Source organism: Echeneis naucrates, chromosome 11 (assembly GCF_900963305.1).
Source record: "Echeneis naucrates chromosome 11, fEcheNa1.1, whole genome shotgun sequence".
NCBI classification, from domain to species: domain Eukaryota; kingdom Metazoa; phylum Chordata; class Actinopteri; order Carangiformes; family Echeneidae; genus Echeneis; species Echeneis naucrates.
Window position 1 is genome coordinate 4,000,931 of NC_042521.1, and position 17,129 is coordinate 4,018,059.

The 17,129-nt window shown below is 44.6% G+C and overlaps 1 protein-coding gene across 4 annotated transcripts in view; it reads right to left on the minus strand.

Annotated features, from left to right (window-relative positions):
- Window positions 1-375: 375 nt before the first annotated feature.
- hivep1 (HIVEP zinc finger 1) overlaps window positions 376-17,129 on the minus strand; it is a 47,676-nt gene continuing 30,922 nt past the window's right edge. For 2 of the 4 annotated variants that reach the window (XM_029513571.1, XM_029513573.1), the window contains 7 exons: window positions 13,170-13,223; window positions 5,047-10,838; window positions 4,819-4,952; window positions 4,541-4,716; window positions 3,806-3,907; window positions 2,651-3,183; window positions 1,252-2,373 (listed from right to left, as the gene is read on the minus strand). In XM_029513571.1, the coding sequence (XP_029369431.1) occupies window positions 1,252-2,373; window positions 2,651-3,183; window positions 3,806-3,907; window positions 4,541-4,716; window positions 4,819-4,952; window positions 5,047-10,838; window positions 13,170-13,223 (7,913 nt within the window). Of the gene's footprint in view, window positions 2,374-2,515; window positions 3,184-3,805; window positions 3,908-4,540; window positions 4,717-4,818; window positions 4,953-5,046; window positions 10,839-13,169; window positions 13,224-17,129 lie in introns of all 4 variants that reach the window. The other 2 variants (XM_029513572.1, XM_029513574.1) reach the window with 2 other exon arrangements.

The window sequence follows — 17,129 nt, forward strand, 5'->3', positions numbered from 1 at the left end:
CACCCAAGGCTGAAGGCGGAGGGTGGTAGATGATGGGGTCTCTACTGTAGATGGATGAGTCACCCACCAAATGGGGTAGAAAAAGCATCTTAGCACTGTAAAAACCTCCCTGAGGTCAGATCACTCTGTTTGTTCCTGATCCTCAGGACGCTCTTTGCCATGACTTTTCTCATCGATGCAAAATACAACCGCAACGTTTTTATATCAAGTGCCAGTCACTTTGTTGGCAAATAGCAGTTTTAATCAAGTTGTATTATTGCGATTATGAAAGGGTTGAGGTTGTCACCTGAGACTGAATAACAGTGATCTGTGCGACACAATATCTAGCACATAGGATGTTTAAATGCATGCTGAATGAAATTGTCATTATTTTTATCACCATATAAAATCAACCAATGATATTAAACAACATGTACAGTCCATTTTCACAATACTGGAAAGGTGATGTGTTCAAAGTTCACCATCATGGAAACACTATATGTTACATATCAGTGCTAAATAGGGAGACATATTCTAATCATTCTTTTACATATTATGTAATGCAGCTGTGGTAGCTATGTCTTTGGCATTGTATTTGTCCAGCTTCAGTCATTTTGTGGCTATGTTGCTAGTGTGAAATCAACATAATACAGTGACACCACTTCAATGTTTATAAACAAATTTTTACTGATACAGTTAAGAATATTGATACAGAAATGTAAAGCTACTATAATGCACATACCTATGGACCTATGAATCATAATGGGCACTAGATGGATGATAATAAATAGTTGAACACAACATCTGTACACAGAAACATTGCCCCATAATCCATAGAAATGTACATATACCAGTACAACATTTATAATATCATAAATTTACGAATGACAAATCCTCCAAAATAAAATTGATAGTCTCCATTGTTATGCCTCTTTACCTCTATTTTTTTTTATTATTATTTTTTGTAACACAAGCAACTACTGAATTTATAAGGAATTATGTACAGGTTCCTAAACAAGAAACTCCATAAAGGCACAATTGTCTATACAACATGTACAAAAAAAGAAATTGTCTGGAGCTGACAGAAAAGGTAAAAATAAAATGATTGGTCATCATTGTAATCATCATATGATTGCACATACAATATGAATGTCAGCATCTGTGCTTTGAAAGGTGATTTGTAAAGAAACAAACCCCTGAAAAGTGTTTTCAGTCTTACAAAGTGACAAGAATTGCAAAAAGAGAACAAGAAGAGCCTTCCACCCAGGGCTTTCAGGTGGCAATGACCAGTCTGTCTTCATCATCACTGGAAACCTCATTATAGTCATCAATTACCTTCTGCCAGCTGGTCATTGGCGGTGGTCTCGGAGGTGTAGAATTGCTGGTTCCCTCAGCTGGTATCGCCTTTGCACTGTCGGCCCAGCTCTCGGCCGGTGACGGATGCTGTGGAGATTTATCCCTTTCTTTCCTCTCTATAGTCTGCGTGAAGTCTGCTCTGCTGTTGCCTCCAGGGCTAGCCCTGTTGCCTGAGGTCAGTTCTGGCGGGCTGCTGACTTTCAAAGGGGCGTGGGGGGAAGCAGGCATGCAGGTTCGTGAGGAGTCAACCCCCTGTTCATTTTGAGATGTCTGTGCTCCTGGAGCTTCAGGGCTGCCCTGCCTCTCAGAGGAGCCAGGGAGAGGACTAAGAGCAGAGAGAGGGCTGAGAGAAGGAATGATGGCAGGCAAGGCGATGTTAACTATCTGCAGACCTGGAACATGTGTCTGTGGGCCAGTGCTGCTTTGGGAGGTGGGATTGGCAGCTAAAACCTGCAGCCCAAGAGTGGCATTGAGGGTGAGCCCTTGCTGGGACAACAGCTGGGTGGATGCCAGGCCCGTGTTGGTCAGCCCCATGAGGTTAAGGGTCTCCAGACCCACTGGTTGTATGGTTTGAGCCTGCAGGCCAGCGACCTGCCCAAGGGGGAAGCAGGGAACAACACTGCTGATTGGTTCTGGCACCACAAGTGGCTGGGTCTGCAAGCCCTCTGGCTGGGGTGGAGTGTTGGGAGCTGGTAACGGGCTTGTGTTTCTGTGAATGACACTCACTGCTGGGATGGTGAGCTGGACGGGGCCAGCCTGGATTGGTACAAAGGTGGAGTAAGCTGCCAGGCCAGCAGGCACCAACTGGATCCCCCCGACTGGGACCATGCTGTATGAAGAACGAGACGGTTGCTGGGAGTGCAGCGGCAAGTGACTGAACAGGTGGGTCTGGGTATCTGTTCCTGGTGCTTGGGATAGACCCTGCAGCGGAAAGTGTGCAGGACCTTGAGAAGCATAGGAGGAAGTCTGAGTGCTGCGGTCCACTGGTATGCTTGAACTGCTGTTCACCACGGCAGGGGCCAGGGTGGCAGAAGTCTCCTGTGAAAAGATAAAATATTAAATATTCAGTCTTATTTCATGACTCAACTGTGGCACAATCCTAGAAGATTTGAGGATCTTAAGATGCAGCAGTATTTGCATCAATCCACCAAGCCTAATCAGAACTAGTGAGGCTATTCACCTTGTTTCAGAGCATTCACAGGAGCTTTGTGGAAGTGTCTTGCATGCTGGATTCAAAATAAGGGTATGGATAGGAAAGAATGGAGGCAGGCAGGGATGGGTGGAGAGACACACATTGAGAGTACATGGGTCTCACCTGGCCTAGCTTGGAGCCCTTGCCTGGAACTGGGGGACTAGGGGGCACGTCAAAGTCAGGGTAGTCGATGGACATCTGCCTGCATGGTGAAACTGGGCTCATCATGTGTACTGACTCTGTGTCTGAGGTGTAGGACTCCAATGTGGTAGCAACAGGTGGAGGTGAGTTGGGGAGGGGCAATGAGCTGCAGCAGGATGCAGAGATAGATATCTGTTTGCTCAAGGACACAGGGCTCATCATGGGGACAGATTCTGAGTCTGATGTGTAGGACCTGGAAGCCAGAGGCTGGGACAGAGGCAGGGAGACTGAGCTGATTGACATCTGGGCTAGGAGGGTGCTAGGAGGGACGTCGGCCTCTCTGGAAGGAATGTGCTGTGGGCTGGCAGAAACAGAGGGGTTGGTCGACAGGCCGGACTCTGCCTGGCTGTCCTCCTCTTCCTCGTCGTTGTCATCGTTCTCCTCATCATCGGGGCCGTCAGAGTCATCACCATCTGAATCTTGGCGGTCAGCACTGCTCACCTGACTGCGGTCTCCTGGAGATGAGAGAGCAGGTTAGACGGAAGTCCATTCTTGGTATTATTAGTTACTTAGAAAGCAGAGAGAAGCGTACTTTCATTAAATATCTTGCTATATTGCCTTCTACCATTATGTATACTGCAGCAACAGTGTTTCACACCCTAGACCACCATACACCCCGGAGCTCCATCACAGTTAGAGGAGGAAAAACAAATATGCTTTCAGAGACTGGGACCATCGAATGCTTTCAGGCAGTTTCTCTCTTTTTTTTTTTTTCTTTTTCTAAAATTAGATGCAGCAATTTCCTCTTTCTAAACGCTGTGAATGCTGCCCACATGCGCTTCGAGTTAACAGAGGAGGAAGCTGCATTTAGAATTTCTAATTAGACCATGGCAAAGCTATTGATCGACATAGCAACAGAGCAGAAGCAAGGACAATCCGTGTTTTATATCTCATCTCATTAACAGGAAAACTATCAAAAGATGCCTAGCTGCTATTTGAAATGAAAGCAGATAGGGGAAACAAGACTTGTGTACTAAGTCCCTATTAAATATGGAACAATATACTGTAAATAAAACCCAAAATGTATGCATATCTGTATATCCCTCTGAACAAAAGCTGAGCAATGAAGCACTGTACCGGAGTCCTCTGCATCCTGATCCTCAATGAGACCCTCAGGCACCCCCATTTCCATGCATTTCTTACTGTGTGCCTTGGATTTCATGTGCTTGGTCAGATTTCCTGCAAGAAGAGCAGCAGTAAGGTCTTACAGGTGGGTACAGCTCAAACAATAGCACAGAAGGAGTTTATGTAAGAGATTGCGGTCTTTGGGCAAGCTGTATGTAAAGGGTGAGTAACTGATAAAGACATTTTTAAATGAATGTGGGTAGCTCTGACACAAAGTACTGTTCTGCAGTGTCGCGTGGGTAGGCAAGTTCGATAAAGGATGGTGATTCATACAGTCTTGGTTTAAGTGATGGTGAAAGAACATATTTAATTTAATAACTTCTAAAAAGAAGACAACTGCAGCAGTTGAGTCAATTAAAAACATGTAATCTCAAATGTGAATTGCTCCGATCAGTGTCTGAAAAAGTATTTTGTCAAAGGTTTGGTACTCTATTCCTTGTGGTGTATTTATTTATATGTATCCAGCTATTGTGTATCTAAATAAAAAAATATGTAATGAATGACTAACATCTAGATTTGCATATTGCAAATTGGGAAATTATTATTATGCACATGCAGAAATTAAATAAGGTTCAGCCTTGGAATTTCAAAGCGTTGTTGATTTCTGCATAGTAAAAAAAAAACAAATCTGACATTATACGCGTCATATTTAAAACTGTGAACACTGATCATGCACTCAGCTCTAACCTTTAGTCTTAAATGAGAAGTTGCAGTGGACACAGTGGTATGGCCGGACATCAGAGTGGGTACGGATGTGTTTGCGCAACATGCTGGGCTTCTTACAGCGGATTCCACATTCCTCACAGATGTATTTACCGCGTCCGCGCCCACGTACATAAACATAGTCTTCGTTAGATTTGTATCTGTGACAGGACACAAGATAGATGGCAAATCGAACACGTTATTTAAAAGACCAATACAGTAGACAATCACTGGATGAATCCATTTTTTGATTTGAATCGTACCCTCCATCAAATATTTTGACTCGTCTTGGCTCCGTTTTAGATACCAAGTCCTTGTCTGAGTCGTTGCTGGTTTGATTTTCTGTCTGCACTTTTCCTCTGGTTTCAACTGATACAGACCTCTGAGTTATTGGCACCTGCAGGAAGAAGTAGTAATTGATGTAATAAATGATATTATCAAGAGCCAAGGAAGTAAATCTAATAGACTTTTTTTTTTATGTTATGTCTTACCCTGGGCATGACATCTTTCAGCTTGCCCGTGTAAGACAAGAAATCGGACTTTCCATTTGTTCTTATGGCCGAGGTGTAGTGTATTTTTTTGGAGCTTTGCTTGGAGTCGAATAAAGACATAACCACCTTGGTGGGAAGCCCAAGTGGGTTAGGGTTATTGGGGCTGACTGTCCATGCAGCGTATGCCGAAGTCTTCAGGTCTGTCTGTTGAACATGAAGCGGTTTCCTCTTCATCAAGAAACACCACGTGAAAGTGGTGGCTGTCTTCAGGCTGGGGAAAGACAGGCGGTGGCTGTCTTTTGTGTTCACCACTGACACAGATGTAGTTAGTTTGACCTGACCACCATGGAAACTGGAAGGCCTAATGGGGGATTTAGCAGGGGTCCACTTCTGTTCCTCATCTTTTTCTTGGGGTCTCAGAGTGTTATGAACCGGTATGGATGTGCCCTGGCTTCCAGGTGCAGTATTCAGGGTGGGGGCTGCCTCCTCGTGAATAACAGTGCTTGTGCCTGTTTCCAGCCGGGTACAATCAGGTGACATGGGCTTAACATCATCAGTAGCCTCTGAGTCTTTCTCCCCATCTGTTTTAACCTGGGGCAAAGGTGGAGCCTCGGTTTCGATGGGACTGTCCACGGGTTCAGTTGTACACACCTGCCGAACAAGTGTTAGCTTCCGCTGGCGGGTTACCTCCGACATCTTGGAATTGAGATAATTGACTGACCTGCCGTCAGTCAGACAGGCCACACCGTGCTCGTCCTTAGCACGTTTCTGGTGCTTTTCCATGTAGATGTCCAAACTGTTGGCAGGTGACAGCATTCGTTTACTCGAAGCTGTAGGTTCCTGCTGTGGGCATAAAGTCACTGAGGCCAGTTTCTGTGTGCAGTGTAATGACCCAAGAGAGGATGGTCGCTCTCCAAGGTTATGGAGGTTATGAGCATTAATTGTTTGAATTGGAGTCCTGTCCTTTGCAGTTGGCACAGCATGAGTATCGCTATCTACACTGTGAGTGGATAAGAGGCTGTTTTTATTGGACACAGAGGGAGCAGGGTGTAACTGCTCATGGGTTATCAGGATCTGTGGCAATGATATACCACCTGCTTGGGTTTGATCAAATGGGTCTCTATGCTGTTCATTTGACAGAACTACGGTCTGTGTCTTAATCTCAGAGGCTGGTTGATTGGGTTGAGCAGCATATACATTTTTGATTACATCCGAGGATTTTGAAATGCTCAAAATTGGATTGGCAATAGGTATTGTTAAAACTGGCAAGGCTATCTGAGTTCCCTGTGTACTGGAGAATGAAAATTTTTGGCTTGCTCTTAGAGTCGGACACTGTAGTTGGTATTTGGGCACAAAACATTTCTTTTCTTCAGAGTCAGTGTTTTGGACATTGTCACGACAAACTAAGATCTGGCTCAGCGGTTGTTGAATCTTTTGGCATATTTGAACCCTTGATGTTTGATGCCAAGGGTGTGGAAGGCCATGGACTTGAGGCTGCTGAGTTGGGCTACCTAAGTTAATGCTTTGCACCATTTGCTCATTCTTTTGCAAGGGTGGCTCACCACTTTTTAAGACAAAAGGCTGAGCCATGGGGCGCCTATTGGCAATGTGAATCTGCTGGGATCTATTCTGGTTTAAAGAGCTAACATTCGTAATGGGAGGTTTATCCAAAGGTAAAACTGCTTTCCGAACTGGTTGCTGACTCTCTGGGCCTATCTTTAAAGACATCTGACGAACTAGTGGTCCCCGCCTCCTTTCAATTAGTGGCACCTGGGCAGCTTGGGAGCTTTGTCCACCTTTTGGCTGGCCAACCGGTGACACAGATCTGCTCGGAGAAACATTGCCACAGTCAAAAGACTTGCTACGGTAGTCACATGAAATCTCCACAGAGGGTTGTGTATAAGTGATCTGTTCAGATGCAGCACGCCTCATAATTCCAGGCACACCAAGGGTGTTGAAGGCTGTGGGCAAACCTTGAGGCTCCGTAATCTTGCTGACACACTCCCCTCTAGAAGGACTCTCCGACCTGGACGGTTCATCTCTATCAAAAGAGGCAGAGATGCTTGAACAGCGAGAGAGACTACTGTCCCTACTGAGGCTTCGTGAGAGACTGGACTCAAAGCTGGATTCACCCGAGGAGTGGTCCATTTGAGCCAGACGAATTCTTTTCTTTTTCGGTGGAAGTTTCTCTGCTGGTAACTTTGACAAGCTCTCACTTCTCTGAGGCCAGCTGAACTGATCTGTGGGTTTATCTGCTGGCTCAGTATTTTGTATTTCATGTTCTCTATCAGGCTCCTCTGTGACCAGAATTTCAGGAACTTGGATGTTATTTTGACGAACCAGCCGAGACTGATGGACAGGAGTGGAGTTCTCACCGACTGCTGCTACTGTGCAATCAGCACATTGTTCTTTCCTTTGCTTTCCATAGTCAGCATTTTTAGGTTTGGATATTTTTTCCTGGTAGCTGTCAGGTGAAACACCAGCCATTGCATCTATTTTGGGCTTGTTTTGGAGATCCTTCTCCATACTATCAACAGGAGAAGCCCTGTCAGTAGATTCTGTCTCAAATGAATTGGGTCTACTTAGAGAGTTGGTGTGTCGAATGACTGATGTACCACTGCCTTGCCTTTGCATTTCTCCTTTAGTGGAAGTGCTGATCTGTGTCTCTCGTATTGGTGACAGCCTGGAATCTGAAGTATTTAGACCTCTTGCTACGAGCTGAATTTGAGGTAGTTTTGGCTGGTTGTTTTTGGGCTGTATATCTACTATTACAGCAGGCTGAGAAAAAGTTCGACTTGGCGGAGCCGTTGGTAGCTCAAAACTAACAGAACAAGGTGGAATGGTGTCAGTTGGAGATTGATCGTCTTCATCTCCAACACTTTTCATTTTCCTTCGCTTCCTAATTGATGTCTGGTGATCAAGTATTCCTGGGCCACAAGTTGATCTAGAGACTAAGGGCTGAAAAACTTCATGCTCAGTTTCCTTAACAGTGATTGGCTTGTTTTTTGGACCATGGAGCTCTGAGCAGTAGAATTTCTTGTGAGTTTCAAAATTTTCTAACTTTCTGTACCGGTTACGACAGGTTTCACACTCGTACATCGTGCCTTTATTCTGCAGAGGCTTCCTGTTTCTGTCTTGACTTTGTTCGAAGGATCTGCTTCTTTGCATCAGTTCATTCGAACTGCCTGGGCCGTGATAGCCATCATCCATGGAGCGAACAGAAGGGAGACCATGCCCCTCGCTTGTGGAAAAGTCTTCCACTGCTGCTTGTCTGACCAATGTACGAGGATGCATTGCTGGATTTGGGGTTGATGGTGCAGATGAAAATACATCATCATTCAGGGAACTAATTTTGTCATCAAATGACTGACAAATTCGCAAAGGGTGGGGGAGGGGGGCAACGTTGAGGGGAAGGGCAGAGTGTCCAGGTGTAGTAGGCATAGAGTTACTCCTTGTGATTGGCAAACAATCCATTGGAGGGTATTGAGAAGGTACAGAGAGGAGAAATACTGGCTTAGATTTATCTGTGGGAGTGAATGGGGACTTGGGGATGTCTGAGCTGGAACTTGACCTTCTTCCTATTGGTTTCAGATCAAACTGAAAAGAGTCTTTAAATATGTATGATTTGGGGGAGTCTATGCTACCTCTCCTTGAGAGCGATGTCCGCCTTGGCTTAACACTGTCCAACTGCTTGTTGTCAACGACTGCTTCATTATCAGATATCAACTTCGAAATGCGTTCCTCCAGAGAGAGTGGTTTGGCTTCTAATGGTGGACGCATCTGTCCCTCTGTGGCCCGTGGCTTTTGGTCAGGTGCTACATGCATCACTGTGGCGACCACAGGAGGGACATTTGGAAGAGTATTCTTGGCAATGTCAATGTCGATGGGTGGAGTTATCTTTACAAAAGGACTGGGAGGGCTCATGGCTTGGTCAGCACTTTCAGAACGTGAGAAGTAGCCAGAATCTGTACTTCCCAAACTGCGGGGACTGAGTAAACACTTAGCCTGTTGCTGTTGAGAGAAGTCTGTTGCTTGTTGCCTCTGAAGCTGAGCGTGTCCACCCAACAGTGGGGACTTGCACTGCTGGTCTTCATCTTCACTCACAGTATCCAGTGAGGGATTTGTACCTTCCACCTCCTTTAGAGAAGACAAGACTGTGATACTTGATCTCAGATTAGCTGTCTGAAAGTCTCGTTGTCGTTGTGCAGCAGCTTGCTCGGGTGCTGCACCTGTAACTCTTGGGCTATCTGCCCTCAGTGGAGAGACATTAACTGGGTATACTACAACTTTGGGAAGTGCAGCTGTCACTTTCGGCTCATGAGCCCTCTGGCCTGCTACTGGCTTGATTGAATCAAACACAGCTGATAAGTCTGCTTCCCCTTGGCTTGCTTGGGTCGTACCTGCATTCTGTAAGCTGCTTTCAGACAAAGCTGCCACACTGCTCTGTGAAGAGTCGGGGTCCAAGTCTGCAGTGCTACCTTCCTCATCACTGTCTCCGCTCTCTTCTGCCTCTGAATGTGTCCCGAGAGCTTTGTCCGATTCTTGAGACAGTGATCCAGCTCCAGACTCGGACCGTGCAATGAGACCAAGTTTTATAGCATGAGCATGAGATTTCTTGTGCTTGTATAAATTGCTCTTGGTCTTGAATGAGAAGCCACAAGTGACACATGGGTATGGTCTTTCTCCTGTGTGAGACCTGATGTGTTTGAGCAGCACGCTGGGTTTTGCACATGCACGGCTGCAATATTCACACACATACTTTCCTGGCTTCTTAGGCTTTTGGTCCTTGGAAACCTGTTCGGCACCAAAGTTCATAACAGTGGTCATCTGAACTTGGTTGCTGCCAGGTGTAACTGGGACCTGAATGGTGCTGGGAACACTTGCTGACAGGGACTGGCATGTGTGCACAATAGGTGGCTGGCTTTGTGGCAAAGCGTTGGACCCTGATGGAACAGGTGCATGAGTTATCATGGATGGTCCAGTATTAAAGCTCATGTGCAAGCTTGGCTTTTCTGGATTTGGAGCAACAGACATAAAATGCGGTGTAGCAAGCGGAGAGGACTGCATGGGGGTACCTTGTGTAGATGTCTGCACATTTCCCTGTATTGGTGCTGCAATGCCAATAAAGTTGCCTTGTTTGTCGATATAATAAGTCTGCATATGGGAGGGTGGGGTCTGGAGACCAACATTGACTGCTGGCATTGTTGTTAGTTCATCGCTGGATTGAGCATGAAGGGTGGAGGCTGGTTTTCCAATGGCTATGACCTGCAAGGAGTTTTTCCTCTCAGCCAGTGTACTAAAGTCAGGCTCCATGGCCTTAAGAAGGACATCAAGTGGAGCACTGCTGTGGTAAGGAGCTCCCTCAAAGCTAGGGTCTGGGCTGCTGATGTCTTTGGGCTGAGACACTTTGGCAGCACTCAGAGAGCCCTCCTCACCATCAGTGGGCTCAAGCGGTGGCGGCCTGGAAGACGTTTCCTCCCGATTCAGCCTTTCAGCATCAGTTGAAGATGACCCCTTATCAGGGGATGCAGCAGCTGGTGGGGCATATTGTGATTCTTTCCTCCCACTGGGTGAAGGTGAAGGATTGTGGGAGGGACTGTTTGAGGCTGAGGAGGACAAATGTGTCGTTTCCTTGGATGATGTGCTGTGGAGCGCCGTTTCAGCTGTTTTCGACTGCAGGGGCTTCTTCACGGGGGATTTGGGAATTTTCTTGAGTTGATTCTCTGCAACAACCTTTTTCCTTTTCAGGCCTTTTATGTTATCTGCATTCCTACGACTGCTTTCAGCTATTCCTGCAAAGAGAGAGAGAGAACAATGAGAAATAAATAAAAAAAAAACAAGGCAGCACTGGCAAACAACAAACTTCTCCCTCTACTGTATGGGCACTGAGCACAGAAGTCCCTGCTGAGAAAATAAATTCTTTACATATTTTTTATGGAGTGCTATATTTAATGAAGGGTTTCATTTTATTTTTTTTTTAGTAATTTAAATCAACTGTTTGGCAAACACTAACATGTTAAATTACTACGCTTAGGTTATAAAGCTATTGTGACTGATACATTTTCTTTGAGCAAACTGGAAAAAATGAGGACATGGCACGTTTCTTTCTCAGAACAAAGAGCAAATATAGCTTCATTTGCTACATTTTCAATGATCTCTTTTACAGTACTGCTAAATTACACTCTTTACTGGACTATGTTTAACTTTAACTCGACACCAAGTGGACTGCAAACTGTGGAGGATAACACACTGCTTCTTCAGTCATTTGTTCTTGTTTGAAGTGAACACAGCACATAAAATTGTTCAAGCTCAATTACAATGCCACGTGGCTACACAATTTATGTACAGCATTCATGGCTCTTCTGTAACAAAAATCTTGCACTCAGCAGCCTTTCACATTTATTTTCTGGATATCGTTTACTAAAGCTAAAAGGTTGTAAAAGTTCTATAATTAGGACACTTGACCCGTCCTTTTATTAATTTCCTGCATGACTAATACCACAGAGGCCTACGCTCCATTACTTACATAAGTAAACTATTATTTTTCTCTTTTGTGCTTTTCAGATACTTCATCCTACGAAGGCTTGCTTGATCTGAAAATGTGAAAAACCTTACACTTCAACCTTTCGGAACTTATAACGCAGTTCTGTTTTTAAAAAGGGCGCACCCATAGTGTGGTTCCCTAATTTGTCGTGTCGCTTCTGCAGTAATGATTTAGGCAAGTGTTTTTAAAGAACGCATTGCATAACATTAGCAGTGCCCTGTCACACTTTCCTGGCGTATGTAGGTATTTCCCAAGATGAGGTCAGGGTTCCTTCAGGGCCTCTGGCATAATTAGATTGAGGAACGCCTTGTCTTGACATAGGTTAATCTGTTCTCCACACAAGCATGCAACGAGCAAACCTTTTAAAGCAGCACACAACAAATATAACATGCTCTTTAAACAAACCTTCTTATTTCACCAAAATAGCCCCTTTTAATAAGACGATGAAAGACATGGGAAAAGGATTAGTTCTTCCTACCCACTGCTAGGACAAATCTGCAAAAGACATTCCATGACTTCACCAAAAGTTTTCCATCATGAAAAGGGCTTTATAAACAAACAGCATTTGTCACTGCATCTTCAGTTTGAACCTTTATTGGTATAAAAGGTTGTTTATGTTTTTGGGTGAAAATAAAATTTGTCTAATCAGTAAATTCCATCAACTGGTAACAAGACTTGATATTATTTTCCTTTCCTGTAAATGATTGCTCGTTTTAAATTCCATGATTCTACGAATATATGATTTTCAAAATAAAACAAAGGTCATTCCTTATTCTTCCTGACAGTTCAGTTATTTCTAAAAGGTGGTTGTCAAAATGATAAATGTTTGACATCAGCACCTGCTGCATTATTGAGCTATATTATTTTACTGTGTTTCTATCAAGCCTCTCCACTCAGTCATATTTACAGTGGCTGATAAAATCAAACCTCGTTTTTTGTTGTTGTTGTTGTTTGGGTCTTTTTTTTTTTTTTTTTTTAAAGTCAACTCAGCTGATTCACTCCCAGACACAACTTTACCAAATGCCATGAAGCTGCCTTGGTTCAACCAAACTCGATTTTTTTGTTTGAATGCAGTTACATAACAACTTGACTAAAGTAATGATGCCATTATTCTGATGCCACTGCAGTGCAGTGTTTTCTGTATGTAGAGACCCGAATTAAAAGTTGGAAAAAATATTAAAAATGCAAGTTTAAGATTTTTACTAAAAGGTCAATATTGTCAAGATAGAAAAACACAATTTGTGAAATCTGTAATATATAATTCTGTGATTGCAATCATGAAAAGAGCTTCTGCAGAAATCCAAAACTGCTATTTGAACAATTAAATATTATCATTAATTCCATCTACATGTAAATAGTTTAATTTGTCCCCGAAAACGTAATGAGCAAAACAATAATCGAGCCAAATTAAATTACAATTACAGGAAAACACAGCAATTATAAAAACAACACAGCTTTAGAGTTCAGACCATAGGAAAATAGGAAAACACAAAACTAATTCTCCTACAGACATTCCTCACATTTCTTTTTCTTCTTTTTTTTTTTTTTAAAGGAACTCCTCACAGTCAATATCTCTTACCTTTCTGTGAGCCTTTGGGGTCTTTGAGCTCTTTCTGCGCCTCTTCGATTTTATCTGTAACAGAAGAGCAGAAACCATTTTCAGCACGGAGAGCGTGCGGCGCACACATGCACATGGGCTCCCGCTGCACAGTGAAGGCAGTGGAGAATGTAACTAATGATACTGGGGATGCTTCCCACACGGCTGAAGCAGGATGAAGGGCTTTCAAAATGAGAACCAGATATTCTTCCAAAGCTGAGGGAGCGCGCTCGCTATTCCATTATGGAAACTAGTGTAATCACAAAGGGGGTGGGGGTGGGGGTGGGGGGGGGGGGGTGCCTGTGCGCACACACACAATAACACAACCAAACAGGCAGGCCTACACATCGAGAGTATACAGCTTAAGTTTGCAAGCAAGTTTAGTTCGTTCACTCTCATTATCACAGCTACATCAAACCTACAGAGTAATTTGCACGTTCAGACGCCACACCACCCTGAGAGAGGACAACCTCTACATGTCACAACCTTCCCCCACAATGCACCAGGTGAGGGACTGCTTCTGCATGAACCGTATGGATGTGTGGGAAGTGACTGACTGCATGTTACTATAATCAATATCAATTATATACGCAGACTCAGTTTGGTGTGAATGGCTAAACCTGCTATTTTCATCAGGAAAGGTTTTCTACAGGTTTATATATAATCTGTTGAAAATATGAAAAGACAGATGACATTTTAAAATGAAAAGTCTACTTTAAAAAGTTTTGTTTTCCAATTACTTTGAGGAGGAGATCTGTTGCACCAACAGCAGCTATTTTCCAATTTTCCCTATTTTTCTTTTCACTTCCTATTAGGTGAAGCATTTTCTGGCTGCGCTCACCACAAGACAATTTGGTAACGCTTCATTTTACAAGTCCGCTATTTCTCATTCATTTCTTTAAATTCTCCAGGAAAAAGCTCGTGTGGTTTGGTTCAAATCACAGTCGAGACATTACTGAGTCTACTTATTGGCCTTCGGATGAATCAACGTCAAATCAATGACTCCACTCATTTAGTTAATAATTGCAAACTTCACTCTAAATTAATGCTGAACTCTATGTTCGTTTTCTTTTAGATGTTTCGTACACCCCCTGTCCTCTTCATAATAGTATCAAGCTATGCTACTTAAAACTAAAAGGAAGTGAGCGGAGGACACTCTTTTTTACTCTTTCCAGGAAGCTCTTCCTGAGATTATTGGGTGGCAAAGTCAAATGTTGTTGAACGTAAACTACAATAATCGCTTTCTTCTTGCAGGAGGAAACAGAAACGTAAAGGTGAGCAGAGACACAGTAAGTACGCAAGTACAAGTGCACATGCAACATGCACATTAACCAGAGAGGAAAATGGGTGATTACTAGAAAAGCCTGGCACAGCTTGCAGCATGCCTCTGCCTCCCATGACCATGGAAACTAGACGGAAAAACCCACTGCGGCTTTCATGCCCTGCACATGACATTAGAGTGTAAGACAAGTCTTGGAAGACCAGTGGTAACAATTTTGTCCTAGTTTGAACAAACACTAATCGAGGGTGAAATAGGATGTTCTTCTGTGGTTCCCAAAATTAGAGTGCGATGCCGGGAATACTCAGAGGAGGGGGCGGACATGAGCGGGCCACAGAGGAGGTCAGTAGATTATGTCATCATCTGTGTGTGTGTGTGTGTGTGTGTGCGCTACTATAGTCACACCCATCTCCATCTCTGTTTCCTCTATATCCCGGGCACACACCACACATTACATAATGCATCCCCACCCCTCTGCTGCCGTGGAGCAAAACAAAGGCATCCTGCCAGCAGAAAACACAGCGACTGAGGCACACGAGGAGAGGGCAGAGAAACAGACAGAGGTGTGCGCTCATCTCTGGCCTATTTACATATAAATGACCATCGGAGCACCTTTGCCGTCCGACAAAAGAATCAGGTGGTCCGTGTTTTCCTAGCAACAAGCACTGCCAACTCGGTTACTACGGCTTCCGCGGGTAAATAGCTGTGTTGCTGCAAACCAATTTGTGATAATAAATGCTTGTTTTAGTGGTAAGAAACCCTGGAGGAAGATTTTCGCCTGTCTATGTTTCATTGTTTGCACAGCTTGATACATATGTCTCGTATTAGACCGCACAGGCAAACGAAGGCATAAGTGATGACTGCCAAACAAAAATCTTATTTGTGGTTGTGTATGGTTGGAGACTGGAGTGTAAACTATTATAGACCTGATTGCTCTCCTTGCATAACAAGCCACAAACAGGACTCCTTGGGCTGAATAACACCCATGAAGTAAAGCTCTGAAGCATGGAAAAAGAACAGGAAAGCCCAGACCAAACCAGTGGAAAGGGACAAGGTGGCGGTACCCTCAAAAGGACAAAAATAAAAAAAAGTATTCCATTCCCAAAGCCCGAGTTATTAGGACAACAGGGAATAATTACAGACTCTTTCAACTTCCCTCATTTTGGCTGTTGGGGTTGCTGAGGTGGTCGCGGTGATGGCTACATGTTTCACTGCGGGGCTTCAAGACATTCATCACCATCCGTTCAACTGTCCTTCAACCACGAGGAAAAACAACAAAAGGAATGCACACAAATGCCGCATGTTGTCCGAGATGAAAACCAGAGCCCGTGGAGCACGACCACAAAATTTGAGGGCAGGAAGAGAGAGAGAGCACTGTCACACAGCTCTGCTTATGACTAAACTGTTTACAAAGTGTGGTTTTAAACAAAACAGAGAAAATGTGTCTTTTGTAGGATGTTCAAACTCCCTCCTAAGATTCGTGTACTGTGCAACCTGCAGACGAGTCACTCTTTAACTTTGTTTGCCAGAGTTAAAGCTGCCAACGCTCTGAAAACACAGAGCCACTCGCTCAAATAAAAAAACATCAGTTTGGCTTAAATAATTTAGTGAAATATGAATTAATACTCTGCTGATGTTATTAAACGTGGTAGTTTTATTGCATTATCCATTTAAAGTACAGCTCATCTTGTATAGTTACAGCTGCCCTCCAGTTCATAAGTCCTAATACTCTGAAGCGTGATAACCTTCAACATGGCTCCTCCTGGAGCTAACACAGACACAAGGACGGCGGTTTGTTTGCTTTCTCAAGGCTGGTGACTCGTGATCTTTGATCTGTGCAACGTGAAATCTGAGGATGATCGGGGGGGGGGCGGGGGGGGTTGCACGTCAGTTCAACAGGATTTCATGGACGAGGGAGTCGGCCTCCTTCACTGGTCACTGTCATGACAACGGCAGCACTTATAAGCAGGGGGCCGAAGTGACGTCACGGCACAGGAAATGTGTGCACTTTTGACTCGCAGCCACCCACCTGGTGTGAGCTGCAGCCGGTGGGGGGGGGGTGCACAGTGGGAGGGGAAGCACATCTAAGCTTCATTAAGAGGGATCAGAATCAGAAAAGACCTGCAGATCTAAACACATGCTAATGAGCTATAGCACCAACTCGCCTCAAGACCTGCAGACCTAATAAACCGAACTCATGGAAACGGACCCCCCCCCCCCCCCGTTGATTACATGAGATTACAGAGAGCAAAGTGGCAACTTCCGGCCAGCACAACTGCCTCGCCCCCCCCCGTCTGCTGCCCAACAAATACCCACCGGACTCCTCGCCCCCCTCCCCCTCAGCCAGCTTGTAACTCATTCATATTTTGCTCAACAGCCTGCCCTGCTGGGCCTCACCCTGCCAAGTGGCAGCCATCAACGGCATAGTGGCAGCTTTTCATGACAGCCATATGCGGCGCATTCACGTGCTTCAGATGGCCCTGGCGGCTTGGCTTCAGCTCTTGCTGCAAGCATCAAAGATGAGATTTGAGGGAAGAAGGGTGGGGGTCGGCTGGGTGTTTAGCAAAAACAGCATCTGTGAGGGTTGAGGTGTCATCAGTATGCGCAGCACCGCGCCAGCATACCAGCAACAAGCCTGAACAATGCCAGTGGACCACAGTGTG